The sequence below is a fragment of the Chelonia mydas genome, chromosome 10 (genome assembly GCF_015237465.2).
Source record: "Chelonia mydas isolate rCheMyd1 chromosome 10, rCheMyd1.pri.v2, whole genome shotgun sequence".
In the NCBI taxonomy this organism is placed as follows: domain Eukaryota; kingdom Metazoa; phylum Chordata; order Testudines; family Cheloniidae; genus Chelonia; species Chelonia mydas.
The window spans coordinates 7,984,975-8,005,692 of record NC_051250.2 but is presented as its reverse complement, the minus strand read 5'-3'; the positions used below and the strand labels follow the sequence as shown (position 1 = coordinate 8,005,692).

General features: G+C 50.2%; 1 protein-coding gene across 5 annotated transcripts; it reads right to left on the bottom strand.

Moving 5' to 3' along the window:
• Positions 1 to 2,331: 2,331 nt before the first annotated feature.
• FLCN (folliculin) lies at positions 2,332 to 19,892 on the bottom strand. Of its 5 annotated transcripts, none has more exons than XM_043523812.1 (12): positions 19,676 to 19,892; positions 17,537 to 17,815; positions 16,568 to 16,714; positions 14,455 to 14,676; positions 13,067 to 13,227; positions 12,133 to 12,224; positions 11,167 to 11,360; positions 8,163 to 8,276; positions 7,418 to 7,541; positions 5,898 to 6,029; positions 4,809 to 4,914; positions 2,332 to 3,891 (listed from the first exon to the last, which is right to left on the bottom strand). In XM_043523812.1, exons 2-12 carry the CDS (start codon positions 17,783 to 17,785, stop codon positions 3,690 to 3,692), a joined length of 1,743 nt encoding a protein of 580 aa, XP_043379747.1. In that variant the 5' UTR covers positions 17,786 to 17,815; positions 19,676 to 19,892; the 3' UTR covers positions 2,332 to 3,689. The 5 variants fall into 5 exon arrangements, 4 of the variants coding, with proteins under 4 accessions (XP_043379747.1, XP_037766765.1, XP_037766764.1 ...); XM_037910837.2 differs by lacking the exon at positions 19,676 to 19,892 and adding an exon at positions 19,392 to 19,610 and having other exon boundaries at positions 17,537 to 17,814; XM_037910836.2 differs by lacking the exon at positions 19,676 to 19,892 and adding an exon at positions 19,272 to 19,365.
• Positions 19,893 to 20,718: the final 826 nt, after the last annotated feature.

Sequence of the window (20,718 nt, the reverse complement as noted above, 5' to 3'; positions counted from 1 at the left end):
TGGCCTCTAGGTAAATAGCACCAGTGCCTTTGATCTCTATGCCTGTAACTTACAATCACTTGAAATCTATCTCTGGAGTTAATAAATCTGTTTTATATTTTACCTAAAACACTGTGTTTTGGGTTGAAGTGCTTAGAGACTCTCAGCTCAGGCTAACAAGGGTTGTTGCATGTCCACTAACCTTTGTTGGAGTGGTGAACTAATCAATGAGCATGCACTGTCCAAGGGCGTCTTGAGCAGTGTATTTCTGGGGTGCAAGGCTGGGGTGACACCTCTCTCTCTGTATGCCATGAGTGGCTGTGGATCGCCACATGCTGATGGCTGAGTGATCACAGCGCTTGGAGGGGTTTTCTGCTTGTCCCTGGCCGAGCACTGTGAGAGATGGCCCAGGCTGGAGAGTTAAGGGTGCACAGTGGTCCAACAGTTCCAGGAGCCTTGGGGCTGCAGCTGGGAGGTGCGTCTGGGGCTGGGACGGGGCCAGAGCCATGGCCAGGATCTGAGGCTGGGGTTGGGGCCTGGAGCAGGGCTGCAGTGAGTGCCAGCAGCTGAGGGTGGGGCAGGGGCAGGGTTGGGTAGCAGTTCCTCCCTGCTAGGGTTGCCAGGTGTCCAGTTTTCAACCTCATCACCTGGGTCAAAAAGGGATCCTGGCAGCTCCCGTCGGCACCGCCAACTGGGCCGGTAAAAGTCCAGTCGACAGCAGAGCCTGGGCTAAGGCAGGCTCCCTACCTGCCTGGGCTCCGCGCTGCTTCCAGAAGTGGCCACTAGGTCCCTGGGGTCCCTAGACACTAGGGCAGCCAGGGAGGCGCAGCACGCTGCCCTCACCCCTAGGGCTGGCTCTGCAGCTCCCATTGGCTGGGAACTGCAACAAATGGGAGCTGCGGGGGGGGGCGGCTGCACCTGTGGGCACAAAGGCAGCATGCACTGTGCATAGCTGCTTGCCCACCCATGCACCTGGCGCTGAGGCTGGGGGCGGGGCAGGTCTGGGTGGAACTCCCTCGCCACCCTCTGTGGGGGCTGGCCTGGGCCCGCCCCCAAATATTATGCCTTGCCCGGGGAGAGTTGGGGGGGAAACATGCCACACAGTTTGGAGACCTCTACCTACTTACCCAGCACGCCCCGGCACACAGCCCCTAGCTACCTCTCTTCCAGTCCCATGCACCCTGAACTACCCCACTGCCCATGCACAGCCTCTAGCTACCCCCCTGCAGCCCTGCTCCTTGCACTTGAGCTACCCCCTGCTCACACACAGCCCCTAGCTACTCCTCCCTGCACAGAGCTATCCCCCCTGCCCACACACAGCCCTTAACCCCTCCCTGTACCACACTACCCTCTTGCCTGTGCCCAGTCACTAGATACCCCCTCCCTGTACCCTGAGATACTGCCCTGGCCCACACACATCTGCCCTGCGCCTGCCACCCTGAGATACTCACTATGCCGCACAGAGCTCCTAGCTACCCTCCCTCCCTCCCTGCACCGAGCTACTCCCCCGCCAGCCACACAAAGCCCCTATTTACTCTTCTCCTGTCACCCTGAAATACTCCCTGTACTGCACACAGCCCCTAGCTGCCCCCCCCACACCCTGAGCTACACCCCTCACTGTGCACAGCTCTTAGAGACCCCCTTGCCTGCACCCCCCCATTATAATTTTTGGGTGTGCCCTCTCCCACCTCAGACAGACGGGGTGGCCTGCTGAGGTGAATCTGGGGCAGATGTGTTGTTCTCCCAGCAGCCAAAGCCTGAAGCCCCAGCACCTTGCAGGGCTAAAGCCCTGACTCCCCTCTCCCTTCCCCCGGCTTTGGAGAACATCAGTTAGAGGGAGAGGACTGGTGAAAGATGTCAATCATGGCACTGATTCCCTCCCCCATCCCCCATTAGTCAATTAACTCAGGCTAAGAACAATGTGTTGATTCCCGCTATAGCTTCAGTGAGACCAGCAGGCCTAGAGCTGCAAGAACATTGCTTATGTGAAAATTCTTGCATTTGCTGCATGTTTATGGTGAACCTTAAAGTTAATCAAGCTGGGCAGTTTCTGAAATAACAGGATAATGGTCTCTCCCCTGGGTTGTGTACACACTGGCTGTGTCAGCTTCCTGGGACGGCTGTGCATAGACAAGAACCTCTGAGCTGACATATCAGTTGTTTGGGATTAAAGCCAATTCGGAATAACTGTTTCTTACAAACAAGACACAGAATCTAAGAAACAAAAAGATGTGTAACGTTCTGCAGTCCAAACCCTGGGAACCAGTGCAAGAGAAGTCCCGTGGTTAAATTGCTGCTCTTGTGTCCAGTCCAGTTTTAAAATACTTAAACACCAAGACAAATCAGGTTCTCTCCATTTTACAAAAATAGCTCTGATTGAGCTTTAATTCTTGTTGCGATTTTTACAGACGTTATTGACAAAAATACCCATGGACTAAATATACATAAAAACAGAACGTGCAGACAGGTCTGAATATCAGCTCTGGTTCTTGTTAAAATGCGAACACGTTAGGTCAAGGGGATTACAACTCGCTTCCTTTGCCTTTTTTATTTGTAATTTCTATAGTCCTGTGACGCTTTCCAACAATAACCTAGGATAAAATTAGAAATACAGTAATTCCTTTACAGTAAGATGTTCACTAAAGAGCCAAAGTCAGTAGCTAAAAGATGCACAGATGGTGCTGCTCTTCTGGTGCATGCTCTCCTTGCCATGGTATTGGCAGACTATTAGGACTTCAAATTGGCTACTTCAGGGTTTCACAGTGAGGGAGAGTCTGTAGACTGGCTGTTTCCTGCTTAACCACACACAAGCTAGAACTTTAGGATAGAGAGAGCAGTGGAGCACTTCTGAGGGTAGGAGAAAGGTAAGAAGAGCTTGTCCAGGATAAAGTACCCTCTGTGCTTGAAGACTTACATCCTTAAGCAAAAAATAAAAAGGAACTTCGCCTACACATCATCATTCAGTGTGTGCTCTGAGACGACCCCTGTGTCACTTACAATTTTGGACAGTAGCAGATTTCTGGACCAAACCTAAAGTGTAGTTTTAAAGTTAGGATATTAAGAAGATGGAATGACATAAATCAAATCAGAGTCCTCCTGCAATTCTCGGTTGTAGCGTAAGTCATGAAGTTCTTCAGATCCAGCCAAATCTACTGAGCACGAAGTGGTTTTAGAAAGTAATGATAGTAGTAACCCCACTCACATGGCCTAAGATTTTTTCTTGCTTCTTTGCTCCTCTAACCTATGGAGATGTTAAGTGGGACCTACAGAGATATTATGTACAAATGGTCTCGAGAGTCCCAAGCATCAAGATGTCTATTTATGGCAACATCCACGATAAAGTCCAGAGTTGCAGGAGTTCTACTGTCACCCCGTTAGTGTTAAGGCTGGCACAAGGGCACTGACTGGTTTACTCTGATTCCTTGAGTTACACTGAATTAGATTCAGTTTGCAGGCTAGGTTCAGAGTGGAGTTGGAGTTCAGAGCCCTACCGGGAGGCAGACAGCAGCCCTAACTGCATGCACTCTGAGGAGCACAGTCTCACAGCAATTCAAAAGACTAAAACTAGAACTCTTAGAGTTAGTCTGAGGACAGAAAGAGGTTCAATGGTGTTTCACTATTCACATGATGCGCATGCTGAAGGCTCAACGAAAACTCTCTCGGTTCCTTGCATGTGTTCGAAGGCAGCAGGTGAGACTAGGCATTCCCGGTTAGTTCCGAGACTCTGAAGAGGTTGGGCTGCGGACTGTCGACATCAGGTGCGACTTGTATGTTTTGCTCAGGCCAGTCATCCAGAACTTGAGGAGCTTGACATTGTCTTCCTCAGCTGCCCCCAGAATGCTCAGCAGTTTTTGAGTGTCCTCCTTGGGTCGACTGTCCACTTTGGTGAATTTAAAGAGGACCTTCACTTTACTGCAGAAACAAAAAAATTCCTGTCACTAGAGATGCATTAGGACACATTATGTTTGAGATACAGGCATAGGAAGCACTGCAAGTTTCTCTTTCGTACCCAATATCTTATTCTGTGCAACAAGATGCAAATAAAGCATCAAAAGGGACATCCCAAAGGAGCGCCTCTTGTGCTCAGAGGTTTGGAAAAAGGAACTGGACATAATTATTAGCCACTTCCAGCCCTGATAATATTTAGCAGTTCTGAATTTTCCCTTGGTCTCCTTTCCCATTTTAGCCTTTATGCCTTCGTCCATTCCACCCTGCACACCTGGAAGAGCCTCCCACAGAATGTGCACATCCAACTCCCTCCTAGCTTTCAAATCAGGCTAAAACCACACTAGTGCCATGAATTATTTCACCCAATTGTTCAGTCTTCCATTGTAACCACTTGTGCCTTTACATGCAGCCCCGGCGGACAGCACTATGTTATCTGTTTGGCAGTTACCTGCTTGTAGATCGTAGTGGACATTCACAGCCCAATATACATTTGCAAAGTGCTCTGAAGATGGAGACAGCTCTTGAATCCTCCTGACCCTCTTGTGAGGTAAGCAAGATTTGTCATGTAGACAAGCATTACAAATGGGGAGATTGAGGCACAGAGGTTAAAAGAGACTTGCCCAAGGCCACAGAGGGAGCTGGTATCAAAGCTAGGATTAGAACTAGGGCTCAGATCACCAGATCATACTGCTCTCCAGAGAGCGGGGCTCAAAACTCACATCAAAGGTCAACTTGCTACTAACTGGTCCTGTATAGCGTGATGAATATGTAAATTGGTTATCCCAGCAGTGTCTTCAGAAAACCCTTTAGAAAATCTTGATGGGATTAAATTAACAAATATCTAAAGCTGTTTCACAGAAACCAAAGCAGTTGCCTCTTACTTCATCCACTCCTCCTTCAAGCAGACAAGGCACTGATCCACAACGTCTACAGAAAGGTTCTGGTTAGTCAGAGCAGCTTCAATCTTGTTCAGGATAGTAGGGCCAACTGCAAGCACAGGGAGAAGGGTCACAAGAGGAACAACACTGGAACTACAGATTGCCTTTATCAGCAGTTAGCATGGGATGCCGACGTTTGTCTAAGGCTCAGTAGACTACAGCTGTACATATGCTAGTCGGATCCTCCAACCATAGCTGGGGACCTGCAGCAGCTTCTGGAATGCAGTAAGATCTTCTTCTGCAGTGCGTGAGAAGTCCCTGTTTTAGCTCTCTTACACCCACGTCCTTAAAGGGGTGGTGAGAGGAGAGAGAGGAATCAGTTTTGTGCCTCCTCTTAGAGCCTATGAAAATATCTCTTCTAAATTAAAAACGGACTGCTCTGAAAACACTGAATGCGCTGTCTACCTCGGTGCCTTGGGGTCACACCCAGTCCACATGACTGGGCCCACTTGGAAAGCGTCGTTTGTAGGTAAAATTAAGCTCTCAGCATGGGAGCATCGGACACATTTTTTTAAACAAGGTAAAGCTGAATTTAGTCCTTGTAGTTCAGTCCCAGGAAGTCAATATCAGACACTGGAGCGAGATAATGTTATCGTTATCATCTGGCTGACTAGCAGATTAGACTGCACTCACCTGAGGTCAGGGAACTGAGATGTTTCAGAGCACAGAGTGTTCACCATGGATCAGGAAGGTATCTCCCTAGATACATTATTGTAGGCCAGGTGAGAGTGTCTAATATTCTTCATAGAAGAGGAAGAATCTTCTATAAATCTGCTGAGTTGTATGGCAAATCCTATATAATTAACAGCATTTCCACAGCCTGCTTATCTAGTGAATACCAAGGTCTCTAAGACCATATTTGTGTACTGACGTGGCCTTGCATACAGACTTTCTTAGCGGCCAGAACACAAGAATAAGCCCACACAGCCAAATGCTGATGAATGAATGCTAACAGCTACAGACAGAGATTCTATTCCGGCCACAGCTGCATAGGCCTCTCCTGACAGAGTTCCACCTTTCCAAAGCACCCACCTCGGTCTGCTGCCACAGGGCTCCCACTGGTGACCACAAACTCGTACTTGCTGAGGGGCTGCTCATCATCAAACAGGACCGGGTAGAGGCTGCACCGGGTGGCAGTGCGGACTTCCACAAGGACAGCAAATTCTAGAGTGATGATAAACCCCCCCAGCACATTAAAACCAACAATCTCTATGAAAAATTAATATATCAAAATGTGTAAACTCTGTGCTTCAGAAGGGCTAATTTCCCCAGAGTGGAGGGAAACTGAGCGAAATTGATCAGGAGGAAAAGTTTAGACTGAGAAAATGTGAATGAAAATTGGGAGTTGAGAAGAACGTATTAGACGGCCAAAAAAACATGATTCCACATTGAAGAAAGGGGACAACTTTGGCTAAAAGCCCATTTGGTTCACTGACAAAGTGAAGGCAGCAATTAGAAATATAACAAATCGAAAAAAGGGAATCTAGACGGCAATCAATATAAATTAGAAATTATGAAATGTAAAAAAGCTAAAGACATCGAGGGGAAATATAGCTGGCAGGGCTAAGGACAATAAGAAGTTTTTAAACTATATTAGGTACAAAAGAAATCCTTTCAATGGTATAAGCCCATGACTAGATGGAAATGGTAAAATTGTTAATGATGCAGAAAAGGCAGAAGCATTCAATACATATTTCTGTTTTGTATTCGGAAAGAAGCAGGATGATATACTCGCATCATATGGGGATGATAAAGTACTTTCCTGTCCATTAGTAACGAAGGAGGATGTTAAACACCTACTTAGGGTAAGCATTTTCAAAATCAGCAGGTCCAGATAACTTGCACCTATGAGTCCTAAAAGAATTGGCTGGGGAGATCTCTGGCTTGCTGATGTTAACTTAATAAATCTTGGAAATATAATAGCAACCACCTGCGCCCCTGCTGTAAAAGTTTTACTATAAATGAATTCCTAACACCCAGCTCTGCCAAGACTTTACTATCTAACATCTACAACGTTCTCCATCTAAACCATTTGCTCACTAAGGCTCTGATCAAACTTCCATTGGAGGCCAATGGAAAAAGACTCCATTTGACTTGAGTGGGAATTGGATTGGGCCCATACTGTTGCTGTATTTGTTTAGGATCCCCATTCAGAAAGGCTGACATAGCCCTCAGATGGACAAAGTTTAAAACATCTCTAGGTTAATGTCTCACACAAATCCGCCACACACAGCAGATGGTCACAGATTTGTATGTATGCATATAAACTGAGTGCCGCTCTGGCAGGCTGCAGTGTTTGCTCCATATACAGCAGTATTAGCCTCTTATTAACCAAGAACTGGGATTTCTAGTCATTGAGCCCACTGCAAGCAATGATCATGCAATGTCCCTCAGCAACAGAATGGGTAAGGTCAGCTGGAAAACAGCATAAAGGGGCACTGGTTCTAGCTCATTCAAGGATGCTGGGCTTTAGTTGCCAACTCTGCCTTCACAAGGTATTTTCTTTAACCTGGGCAACAGGGAGACGAGCTGGTTCAGGAGCAGGCTCTTACCAGATGACAGTATGTGGGGTGGGATATGCACATGGGGGCTGAGCCCCAGGAAGTTACACCGATATGCCTCCTCATAGCGGTCACTGTAGGGGATAATCCGAACACAGCCTACAGGCAGCATGGTCTGCGGAAGGAAACAAACATGGCAAGAGCAGCTTTAGAACTAAATAGATATGGGCCCAGTTCACGTCCAAGTTTCTGTCTCACTTGTCCGGCTAGTGGCACCTCGGACGGCTGCTAAGGCAGCTTGCGCTGACTCTGGGAGACGGAAGTACCTCACTTGGCTTGAAAGACTCCCTTCGGTCAATACGATGCTGAGCAGGGAATCACTCCCAGCCCTCCTTGGCTTAGAGACTTAAAGGCTGCAATATGGAGCCTTCAAAGGGGAAAAAGTCTCCTAGAAACCCTTGGAATAAGAGAGGTCGTACCCTCTTTTTCAGTTCTACTCGGTGATGTTTTCTCCACTGCTCAGAAGAAGTCTGATTATTTCGGTTCTCTTGCTGCTGGTTGTTACACAGTAGCAAGACACTAATTATCGCAGACCCCACATAAACGATAGAGGTGTTGGGGTTTTTTAATGTAAGGTTTTGGTAACAAAACAGCATTTTTTGTTTTAAACTCTAATAGAATTCAGAGCACATTCCCCACCAGATTATATTTTAAGAGGCAGGTCAATTTGAGGGCCTAAACTATTAAACAACTATGCAAGAAGATGCAACAGGGAGATGAAGAAACAAGTTCTTACCCGTAGGATGTCAAAGGCAGACTGGACGAGATCTGCATCTCGTGCTTTCCAGATGACCTGGTTCCCCATTAATACATGCCATGCCAGCATACGGAAAGCTGATGCCCCCAGGACCTGAAACAAGATAATCCAGAGTTTACTTGGATATTTTACTACTTTCCTTCACCATTTTAGTCCATCACAAGCATGTTTGCAAAGTAGCCCTCCTGCCATGTTACTGATTACCTATTGGAAATGCTAGTGAACTATTACCATTAAGTCTGTCTGCATAGAGCACAAGTTTAAATATGTATTTTAGCATCGGTGAAAGATGCCAGACTCACCGCCTGTTGGGGCTCTTGTATTAATTTAGATGGAATATATGGGCTCAAAGTGTTAAAGGTGTTAATATGACTCTGTCTCTGTCCAACATTAAACAGTTGGAAACAAGGTTCAGGGTTTGGTAATACAGAGACCTCAGCCTGCTTAATGCCATACCAAACACACGATTAAAAGTCATTTTTAACCTTTGTTAAAGATACAGAAAAGAAGGAAAATAGTTAAAGGACTTGAAATGTAAAGTGTTAAGTAAGGTTTATTTTAATAACATCCATTGTTCTCTTTCACTGCAAAGAGCCTTTAGAAGGGGAAAAAAAAACCTTGTCTGACAGTCTTTCAGATAGTATTAAAGATGGTGATAACTGTCTTTTGCGTGGGGTGGGGGGAAGGGGAGAGAGAGAGAGAAAAAGTTCGTTGAAATGGGCTGGAGTTGTTATTGCTGTTGTCAAAGTCTCCTTTTGTTTCGTATATGACAAAACCAGAGAAACCCACACAAAATGGAAAGACGAGAACACCACAGCTAAAAATGCAGCTTCTGTCTCTGGTGTTGACTTTAGCCACTCGGAGACCTGGAAAACTGGTACCAGCATCGGACTGTTTGCTTCTATTTGCCTTTTTGGTCACAGGCTGATAGCAGTATTGCAGTCTTAGCTGGGCTTTTATTAAACTGAATGCAAAAGGAGAGGGATAGGAAAGAAAAGAAATGAGAGGAGGAAGGAAAAAGGACACACAAGGAGTGAGTGGAGAAAAAGTCTCACACCCCAGGGGGAGTTTGGGAGTCGGCTGGAGCCAGTGGAAGTGATGATGGCATCTGCGTTCCTCTCTCTGGCCCACTCTGGCCAGATCTTTTGGGACCAGAACACCGACGGCCCAGTGGGGTTACGGTAGATCCGGGGATCCCAGGAGACGGTGGCAGCCATGCTGGTAAAACTGACTGCAGTGGTAGTTGTCAGACAGCTTTTTCTTCTGCTAATTTCCTCCCAAACATCTTTCTTTTTAAGAGCCCCAAAGAAGCAATGGGTGGAACAGCCAATCCCCTCATTATTTTGTTCATCTCTTAGGACTAATTTCTGACACACCAATTTTGGTCCATTGATTTCTGCTCCCACACTTTGCCAGGCACATTTTAACACAGTCCCTGAATTATATCAGTCAGCCTTTTGGTTTGGCCTGAGTCTCCCTTTTGCCCCTTTTCCCACCAACATTTGGTGTTATAGGTTATTGCAACGTTTTATAAACTTTCACTCACTTTTTGCTGTTGCACTCACAGTTAGGGTCAATTTATAGGCCCAATCATCACAGTAGGACTTCAGCTCTGTCTCAGAGCAAGCACAAGAGCGCATACTTCCCTGCCAACATTCCTGTCCACAACCTAGGATTGAATTCAGTTCTAATCACAGGTAAGAGAACAGCTCAGTTCCCAGGGACATTCACTCACTCCTTGGTCTCTCAGCTGAGGCTGCCAACAAGTGGGCCAATCCATGCCAACTGCACTGGTGGTTTGGGTAAGACAGACAATTGCTCATTTGGAACGGGACTGAGACCTAACACTTCATACAGGCCAAACTGCCAATACATGACAACAACTTTCAGTCACTACTGACCTGTGATGTGTTCATACTACTGGTCCGGGGATGAAAATGCCTAACTCCCATTACCACTGCCCTGTTTGCCAACTTTGACAGGTGTGGAGAGCTGTATGTTAATCTACAAACAATATTCGTACCATTGTAAGTGACCTGATCAGTGAACTAAAGTTTCTGTACAACTATGGAGGGTTATTAGAATTTTTCTACGAAGGATTGATCTACCTTAAGAGGGGGCTGTGGAAACACAAACAGGAAAGCCCCACAATAGTCCTAGACAAGCAGCACTAAGCACATGCCTGGAAGACAAAGGGCCAAGCTGTGAGCTTTGAGGATCCTGTCCCCAACGAGTTGTGAGCCTTGTCTTGCCAGGCTGGGAGGCTAGAGACAAACAGTCTAAAACATTCAAGAGGCTCACTCAGGGAGACAGGCTGACAGACAGAGACTCGGGGGGCAGGGGGATCTAAAGAAATCAGGCCTTCCCAGATTCAGGGAAGCCTTAGGGAAAAGCTAGACATACCTACAGTCTGCTTTATAATTTTTCAGAGGGGTTTTCTCTTAAATGCTTTTGTTTTAACTAAAGAATACTTTGCTCTAAGGAGGTTGGTTTGTCGCTGTATTAAATCACTATCATGGCTCTCAGAGGGAACAGAAGTGCAGGGGCTGGACATAAATCAGGCCTGCTGAGGTAAATCATAGCTGACACATAGGGGACTGCAACTCAGGGCCTGATCTGTGAGAGAATTGTGCAATTCCTCCCTGAAAGACAAGTGACCTAGAGTGGGTGCACTCAGACCAAGAGGAGTTAGAGATGCAGTTCACCTTATAATCGTGACACCTCCCCCCACTCCCCCCAATGCTTCAGATGCCAGATGGTTTTCAAGTTCTTTGCTGACTCCTCTTTGAGCAGCACTGCTGACATTCAGAGGTAGGTGAAAGAGGTACCAGGAAAGAAAAACTGAATTTAGACCCCAGGAGAAAAGCGTGTGTGTGTAAAACACAAAACATGGCAGTAAGTAGCCATTCTCTTCTGAAGAAAGGCTTTGCCGGCACATAGGTCAGAAAGCACCCAGCCAAAGGCTCCAGTCCTCTTTTCCTACCTGTCTCATGTGCCTGAGGGACCGGAAGACGGACAGCCTTCTGGGAGCTACATTCCAGTTGCTGCCATCAGACATCAGAGATGCGTCCGTTGGGCATTTAGTTAGCTCCCGCCCTTCTACAACATCTGGCTGGGCAGAAGGCTTCTCTTCTTCTCCCTCTGAGCCATCCCAGCCTTCTGACTCTTCTTTCAGGTCTCCAAGAGAAGAGAAAGATCATTTGTTATGTTCCCTCCAGATACAACAACTGCCCCAGAGCTCAACTTCTGAACGTCATCTAGTATCGTTTCACACTTGACTCACTATGGCCAATTTTGGGAGGGAGGGGAGAAATGGGTGGGCCTTTACATGACGGTAGTATTTGCAGCTTACTATGTAAGCTACGGTAATAAGTAATCAAAACTCATGCTTCAGGGCATAAAATGACCACCAGAGAGTCAGGAAGTAAGTTTTCACCCAGATAGAACACTGCACAATTGGCCAAATACACTCTGGAGCTTTCTGTATCCTTCCTTTGAAGGGACCAGCTGCTCCTTGAGGCAGGCTATGCAGATACCCGAGTAGATGGACTGATGAACTAATTCAATGTGGGAAATCCATGTTTCTATATATTTAGGAAGTCTGTGAAATAGTAAGAAAGGGGAAAAGTCTCATGTCATGCAATAATAACCTCTCTTGGCCATCCAGACACAGTGTGAGGTACATCCCAGCTAAAAGGTACAGATATGGAAATGCGAGGCCAATATGCAAATAATGAATGCACACAGGGAGACCTTAAACCTCCATAGGTCCTATTTTCACATCAGATTTCTTTCCACATGGGAGGACATGAGTCATTAGGCAAGTTGTATCACAGGATGACAGAGGCAAACAGTACTTATACTGGGGATGTAATGAGCAGATGTTCACAGTTTCCCCATTCAAAGCATTCCGAAATGCTCTCCCTGCTCTAGAAGCTTGGAGACTCACCTGCAAGCTTTTCCATCTGAACTAGGGTGTCCTCTGTGGGAGCTCCCTCCAGAAGCTTCTCAGTGAGTCGGCTGCCACAGGCTTTCAAAAGCCTGGTGAAGTGGGGAGTGAGAGGGGAGGGGGAAAAAAAAAACAGCATTCATCAAGCCTACTTGCTGGGGGCAGACCTGCCAGCATGAAACCTGGCCGAGTAAGCTTACCAAGAATCAGGCTGTCACTGAGATGTGGCTCATTTGAGCAACCCTTCAGTTCTCCATGTTGTAACTACTAAAACTTTTCACAGCAGACTGGGACACCCAATGGCATTGGAAAGAAAGGCTGCAGTAACATACTATTACACCCCTCCTAAAAAAACCCAAAACCATCTCATCTCCAAGAGTACGCCGCTCTCCACAGCACCTCTCCAGAGGAGTCTGATGTCCGAGTCTGGCATTGGCATAGCATGCTGTGAAATTTCACTAACGCACGCCCATTTGGCAGCGTAAAACATCTTATACTCTACAAGGTACAGTACAAGGTACCAGGGCATGGCAGAGTTAGACTGTTCAACACAAGAGTTACTACTGTCACAAGTTAGGTGCAAGGTGGGGTGGGATAGAAGAGCTCTATTTCCTCCTTGCACTTTTGTCTGATGCTTTGCAGAGCCCCTCCCTCTAGATCAGACAGGCTGATCAACATGGTTCCTACCGCAGCCCGTCAGTGCTGCTCCTGAGTCGGCTGGAACGTCTGCTGTAGAGCGACAGGAAAAGCAAGGGACCAAGCAGGCTGCTGCATCAGCGTGCCCAGTCCCTGCTAACTCAGGGACTTGGGGATAGAGCCCCACATAATACTGGAATACAAACAACTTAGATGCTCCCTACTATTCTAGGATGCTGGGAAATGTCTCTGTTATTCCAACAGGTGGCATAGGCCCCAGAGACACAGAGGGCATTACCAAGCAAAGGAGGTGTGCAGACACGCCCACAGGTTCTCATCGTTGGTCAGCGACGTTAGGGAACGGGCTGCATTACCATTCCTCTGGTGCAAAAAGGGGGTGAAGGCTGTATTCATGCGCTGGGCTCGCTGCGGGCACCCATACTGCTCAGCTTCAAACACCTGAGTTACAAAATAAAGACAGTTAGAGGACAACAGAAGAGACATTTTTTATTAAATATGACACAGTAGAACAACTAGGCAGATGCACCTTGTAACGCAGAATAAAACACTATTTCCCATCAGCTACAGAATCAAGCTGGCAATTCTTGGTCCATTGCTCTGTGCCTCTTTTCCCACCAGAAGGATGGACAAATTGAAAATTTTCCCAGGAAAGATGGAGAAAGAATGACATTATTACAGACAAGACTTGATTGGGCTGGTATATGGCAATTTGCCACACTGGCACCTCTCTCAAGCTGCTATCTGATTCTCCAGAATCTCAGCTTTAAAAGAAAGAAACAAATGGAAAAAAATAAAAAGTAAGTCTCTACCATTTATGGTTGTGAAGAAACCTCAAAACAGAGTGAAACGGATGCAGAAATGACTAAGTATGCAGAGACTGGGGATACAATTTTCAAAAGCACCTTGTCCCACTGATTTTCAATGGGACTTAGGCACTTTTGAAAGTTGGACTTGGGAGCCTAAAGCACCTAAGTGATTTAGAAAATTTACTATAGCTTTGAGGGGTGTGAACTGCCCCACTCATTTCCAAGAGGTGTTATCTCAGATACCCAGCGATGACAGGTAATGTTAACATTTACATTATTTCACTCCTCATGTGAGAAAGAGAGAAGAGCAGATCTGCCCAATTTCCTGTGGGAGACACCACACTTTGGTGCCACAAGTGGGTGGCATTTGGGAGCTATTTTGCCCGCCCCAATCTGGAAGCAGCCAAGCCCAAGAAACCTAGCAGAGCCTCTAGGCACAGTTAAGCCCCACCAAGAAGGAACCAAGCGGAGTTTGAGTGCTGCACAATCATATTTTGAACATCTGCACAGTCTACCATGAGTGGCCCTCATTCCAATGTCTGACATGGGGTGAGTTTATTTTGTGGGCAGAGCTTGGAGGTATACCACAATTCCTCCCTCCCCCCTCCCACAGTTCAACCCCCGCTTACAGGCAACAAAAGAGATGGGATGGAGAAGATGTCTGTCTTCCCTCCTGAGGCATCCACAGCATGGGTCCATCCCTATGTGCCCCTTAATCCCAATATCACCACCTAAATTTCCCTTATAGCTCTAGCTGCATACATTACTCTTTACTTCTCTCCCAAACTGTTGAACATGCCCATCCCACTTAACCTTCTTTCTCTCACCCGTATTTGTGTTCTCTCTCGAGCAGACCCACCTTGAGTGCTTTTCCCTGAAGCTCATCAATGATGCCTCGGATCTTCCCCAGCAGGAAAGGCCAGGAGTTTATGAGATAGATCCGGTCCATCATAATAGTGATGATGCTGTACCAGCGCTGGAAGCCACGTGCCAGGCTGTCTTTGATGAAGAAGGTGTGGCTGAACACAAAGCCATGCTGTTCATCCCCAAAGAAGATAGGGCCTTCACGTCCCGGGCAGACCTGGTGGGAAATGGACATGTTGGAACACATTGGCTGAGCACATCACTTAACTGAAACTACGTCAAGCTCTTCAAGCAGAGCTTTCCTACTTGTTAGGATATTGCCTGCTGAGGCATGGGCAGCCCTTTCAGGAGTGCCACCCAACACAGAAGGTCTGATAGACGGAGCCAAACATCTCCACTGCTGCCCCATGTACCTGGCACAACCTTCAGGTTAACTGGAACTTAAGAATGCCTCTGTATTCTGCTACAGAAAAATTGATGAAGTGAGCTGGGGCACTCTCAACTTCTGTAAGGCTTGCCCTCCTTTTGTAAGAAGCTGTACTTTATCAGTCCACAAAGGTCAAAACCAACATTTACCAATATGAAGCAACAGCCTGAAACATTACCATCGAGGTGGCTTATTTTGGAAATAAATAAGTAAAATAAATAGGGGCAAATACAAGAAAGCGAAAACACAGCTCTGAGATCACAAGTGCCTTTGCTTCAGGTGAAGAGTAGGCATCCCAAAGTTAGCAAAGGTTCTCTCCAGTAACAGATCAGGTGAGAGAGGGACAAGGTGGGTGAGGTAATCTCTCTTACCAGACCAACTTCTATGGGTGAAAGAGACAAGCCTTCAAACTACACCAGTGGTCTCTAACCTTTTTACGCCCAAGAGCACTTTTGAATCTTAAGGGCAACCCAGGATCTACCAAAAGCCCTGCCCCACTCACTCCATCTCTCCCCACCCCGCCCCCGTTGCTCGTGCTCCCCCACCCCCACTCACTTTCACCGGGCTGGGGCGGGGGTTTGGGGAGGACGTGCAGGCTCTGGGCTGAGGCCAAGGGGTTTGCAGTGTGGGAGGGAGCTCTGGGCTGAGCCTGGAGCAGAGTGTTGGGGTGCAGGAGGGGGTATGGGGTGCTGGCTCTGGGAGGGGGCACCGGGCTGGGGCAGAGTGTGGGGGTGATGTCAGCCCCCTCCACAGCCACAGGAAGGGGTTGGAGACGGAAGGCAAGGCAAGACACTGGGTCTCAGTATTTGGCAGGAATTTTTAAAAGTGACTGCAAAAGAAAAAATGCTGGACTCTGCCCTTTCTGATGCATAAAGAAGGCCTGAAAGGGTTTATATAAAGTTTCAGTCATTTCAGAGGTATGATGAATTAATTTTTAATTTTCATCGTCTGATCACCCCAAATGCTCTCTAGCGTAAGTGTTTTAGCATCCATGGTAACTAATCTGTTCCACCTTTATATCTAGCTGTGACACTTTTGAGTACCTTTCCCAGATCTGAAAGAGAGCTCTGTGTAGTTCACTGGTCACCAACCGATCGCGATCGACTGGTCAGTCCTAGAGGATCTCTCGGTCGATTGCAATCTCCGGCGGCGCAGTGTGGCTGCTGCTAAGGCAGACTCCTTACCTACCCCGGCCCTACGCCACTCCCGGAAGAGGCCAGCGCAGCCCCAAGGCAACGGGTGTGGGGGGTAGGGGTCTCCCTCTGCACGCTGCTCCTGCCTGCAAGCACCGCCCCTGCAGCTCCCATTGGCCGGAAGAGCTGCAGGGGCGGTGCTTGCAGAGAGGAGCAGCGCACAGAGCCACGTGCCTCCTGCCCACCCCCCAGGGGCCATGGGGCACATTGGCCCCTTCCAGGAGCAGTGTGGGGCCGGGGTAGGCAGGGAGCCTGCCTTAGCCTCGCTGTGCCACCAGAGGTAAGTGCTGCCTGGCGGGAGGCCGCACTCCAACCCCCACCCCTGAGCCTCCTTCTGGAGTCAGCACCCCAAACCCCCTCCTGCACCCCGAACCCTGCTCTGAGCCCCCTCCCAGAGCAAGCACCCCAAACCCCCTCCTGCACCCCAATCCTCAGCCCCCTCCCAGAGTCTATACACAGATTTTCTTCCTGCATTTCATATCACTTACCTCACAACTTAGGCTGCGGACACAGGCCTGACGCACAATGCTAAACAGCTGCGGATGGTTTGGGTGCTGGTGGCTGACATATTTGATTGATGTCTCTGTGTCATGGCTGACATATCCAGGGTGTCCTGCTGCAAGAGAGCGGCAACCCTGACCACAGAAAGAAAAGGAAAATCCTATAGTAAAGTAGGACACAACTATCTAATGTACTTATATGTAGGCCTCATTACCATAGCTCCGGAATGACTGACAACCTTCAGCATAGATATCCTCACCACACCTCGGGGAGATCGGAAAGTATTTACAGACCGGGAACTGAGGCACCGAGAGGCTGAGTCACTCACTCATGGTCAGGGAGTCTGTGGCACAGCCAGGACTTGAATCCAGCTCTCCCAAGTCCTAATCACTGGTCCATCCTTCCTTTCCTACAGCCTTTTCACAACTCCCTCCCTCACTGGATTTTGTATTTGATGTTGGCTACACCACTGGCCAAATTCAGCTAATGGTGGAAGCAACCATGAATCCACTGACATACTGAAATATGTCACCACTTGAGAGACACAAAGCACACTAGGAATAGCTTCATACGAAAGGTACTAAAAGTTAAGTGGAAGAGCACCCCTGGGGATGGATGGATGGACAGACACATGGGTGAATACATTTTCCCTACAATTTGAACTAGATACAGAATTTTTTCCATTTCCTGTTTTATACTTTTGCGTAAGCGTTGCTGCTGTTAATCCATGGTCAGGCTTTAGCTACAGAGATGGCCGCACGTCTGTGGTGGGCAAAACAATTCAAATCTAATCTAGAGTTTACAAGGGTTTCGGGATCCTTTGTTGTTACTGATACAGTGCAAGTAGAAGCCATTTTCTGTGCACTATTTTTTCTCCCAAACAATAACATGGCCCTTCACTGAGAATCCCAAAGCCCATTAGTTCAGCAAAAGACACAGGGTGGCCATACACACACCTCACACATATCTGACTTCTTTGGCCCTGGGCTACTAGAGTCCGCACTAGCACCTTCCGCTGGGCTGTGTGAGCGGATCCTGCTGCTCATCTGAATGCCACCTTCTTCGTCTTCTGCTTGCTCACTTTGCCCAGGGCTGTCTCCATTCCCTGCGCCTTGAGGAAGCGGCGAATGCAGCACCTCTGTACAAAAGAGGGTGCGAGGGCCATGGAGCTCACAGAAATGACAGAGGGCAACGATGGCGTTCATAGCGATAGCTTAGCCGGCTCCTCTGCTCCCCTGCAGGTGCGGGAGGAAGGACCCAACATCAGTCTAACAAACAGAAACCAAAACATCCCCCCATTCCGATCAGGACCAGCCCTGATCTTTCCACTCAGGAGACGCTCGGAGTCAGGTTCAGCTCTGCGGCCAGGTCACTTCCGAAGGGGTCATGCAGGCTACAAGTCACAGATCTCAGCTGGGCCCTTTTCTCGCTAGGCAAGTGGGCGAGTCTAGTGCAGGGTTCTCAGGCCTGGGCACTGGGAAGGTCCAAGGCAGTGGAGGGTCCAACCCAGGGGGGCTTCCCCATGCTGCCCCCTGCCTCAACCCAGACCTGCAGGGACACTTCTAAGGACGAGAGGGGAGATCAGCTCCCCCACCCCACCCGACTTTTGTGTAACAGGAACAAGTCTGGGCTACTCATGGGGTACCTGTTCCCTAGCCTGACCCCCAACTCCCCACATGGGGGCACCTCTCTGCCCCCTGCTGGGACATGGCCTGACCTACCCCATGGCGGGACCTGCCCCCCCCCCCGGAACCTGCCTGATCCCCGTCTGCCCCCGCTAGGACCTGGCCCGATGTCCCCCATGGGGACACCTGCCCCCCAGCAGAGACCTGGCCCGATTCCCCCCTGCGGGGACACCTGCCCCCCCCAGAAGAGACCTGGCCCAATCCCCCAACCCACGGGACACCCGTCCCCCCCTCCAGCAGAGACCTGGCCCGATTCCCCCCCCCCAGCGGAGACACCTGCCCCGGAGCAGAGACCTGGCCCGATCCCCCCTGCCCCCGAGCAGAGACCTGGCCCGATTCCCCCCCCCCCCACGGGGACATCTGCCCCCCCCCGAGCAGAGACCTGGCCCGATCCCCCCCCCGGGGACACCTGCCCCCGAGCAGAGACCTGGCCCGATTCCCCCCCCCCCCCCCCGGGGACACCTGCCCCTCCCAGCAGAGACCTGGCCCGATCCCCCCCCCCGGGGACACCTGCCCCCTCCCAGCAGAGACCTGGCCCGATCCCGCCCCCGGGGACACCTGCCCCCTCCCAGCAGAGACCTGGCCCGATCCCGCCCCCGGGGACACCTGCCCCCTCCCAGCAGAGACCTGGCCCGATCCCCCCCCGGGGACACCTGCCCCCCCCCCCCAGCAGAGACCTGGCCCGATCCCCCCCCCCGGGGACACCTGCCCCCCCCCCGAGCAGAGACCTGGCCCGATCCCCCCCCCGGGGACACCTGCCCCCCCCCGAGCAGAGACCTGGCCCGATCCCCCCCCCGGGGACACCTGCCCCCCCCCCGAGCAGAGACCTGGCCCGATCCCCCCCCCGGGGACACCTGCCCCCCCCCCCGAGCAGAGACCTGGCCCGATCCCCCCCCCGGGGACACCTGCCCCCGAGCAGAGACCTGGCCCGATTCCCCCCGGGGACACCTGCCCCCTCCCAGCAGAGACCTGGGCCGATCCCCCCCCCGGGGACACCTGCCCCCACCAGCTAGGACTGGACCGGACCGGACCCGGCCCTACTCCCTCCCCGCGGCACTGGTGGGGAGGCTCCGGCCTGGCCCCCCGCCCGGAGACCCCCAGCGAGGGGAGGGGTCTGGACACTCACCCGGCAGCTTCTCCCAGACCCCTCCCGTCCCGTGCCTCTGGGCGCCTGACACTGACTGACGGCCCGAACCAACACCACCCCCGCGGGGGGGGGCGATCCCGCTGCCTGGCCTGCACCAGGCGCGCTCGCCCGGCTGGAAGCAGGGTCGGCAGTGGGAGCGGGGCGGCGCGGACAGACTGTAGCACTTCTCGGTCTCCCTTCTGCTCCCGTGTTTCCAGCCGCGGCCCCTCTATTCTCCCCCCCAGCACAGGTCAGTGGTTCAGTCCGAGGCCATCCCGACTCACAGGCAGTGGTCTGAACCATTTCTTCGGACGGGGGGTGGGATCTGTGGAGCCAGGGCCCTGTCTTTTAGCGCCAGCGGGGCAGAGCGAAGTCGGGGGCTGAGCCAGCCAAGGACCGGGCTGGGGTGAGGAAGCAACAGCCGAGCTCTGGCTCTTAGGTAGCGCCGCCCCCCAGCAGCAGGGAGATGGTACACTCCGCCAGGGCTGGCCTAGGATACACAACTCGTGCGTGTGGGAGGGGCTGCGCTGGGCGGGGCTCGGGGCGGGGCCAATCCCAGGGTTGCCCAGAAGGGGGCGCTGTGCAGCCCAGGCTGGGAGCTCCTGGGTGCAATGCTAGGGCCAGGTTGGGGTTGGGGTTGGGGAAATGTAATTTGATTGGTAAAAATCTAGAGACTCATAGTGCCCATGGTGTCACCTGCTACTGCAGGATGCGGGGGACCCACTCCCCCTCCCGGCTCTGGGGCCTCCTGGTTGGAAGAGTGGTGCTACGGGAGGGTCCAAGGCAGTGGAGGGTCCAACCCAGGGGCACTGGGAAGGCTGAAGAAATGGGTGAAGACAAATGGGGTACCCGCCCTGCCCAACCTAGAACAGTTGTGTACAAACAATCACTAAAGTGTCTTTTAAAAAAACATTTTTTTTTTAACGTTATACTTTGACCCAGGCACCTCAAACATGCAGCCCTCACACAGTTAAAGGGTGACTGTTGACCAGCTGTATTTGTTAAGGCACAGAACATGGTACCTGGTTAATTTTCGGAATGTTACAGGTTACTGTAAATGGAAGGAGTATTTCAAGTTGATTTCCCATCGTTAAGGCTACGATTTAGTCATGGGTATTTTTAGAAAAAGCCATGGACAGGTCACAGGCAATAAACAAAAATTTACAGCCTGTGACCTTTCCATGACTTATAGTATAAATACCCTGGCTAAATCTTGGCGGACCACTGCTGCAGGGGAGCTGGGAGGGGCGCTGCTCGGAGGAGCGCCCTGTTCAGGGGGCATTCTGGGGGGCTGCTGCTCAGGAGTGGGGGGGGCTGGGCCAGTAGC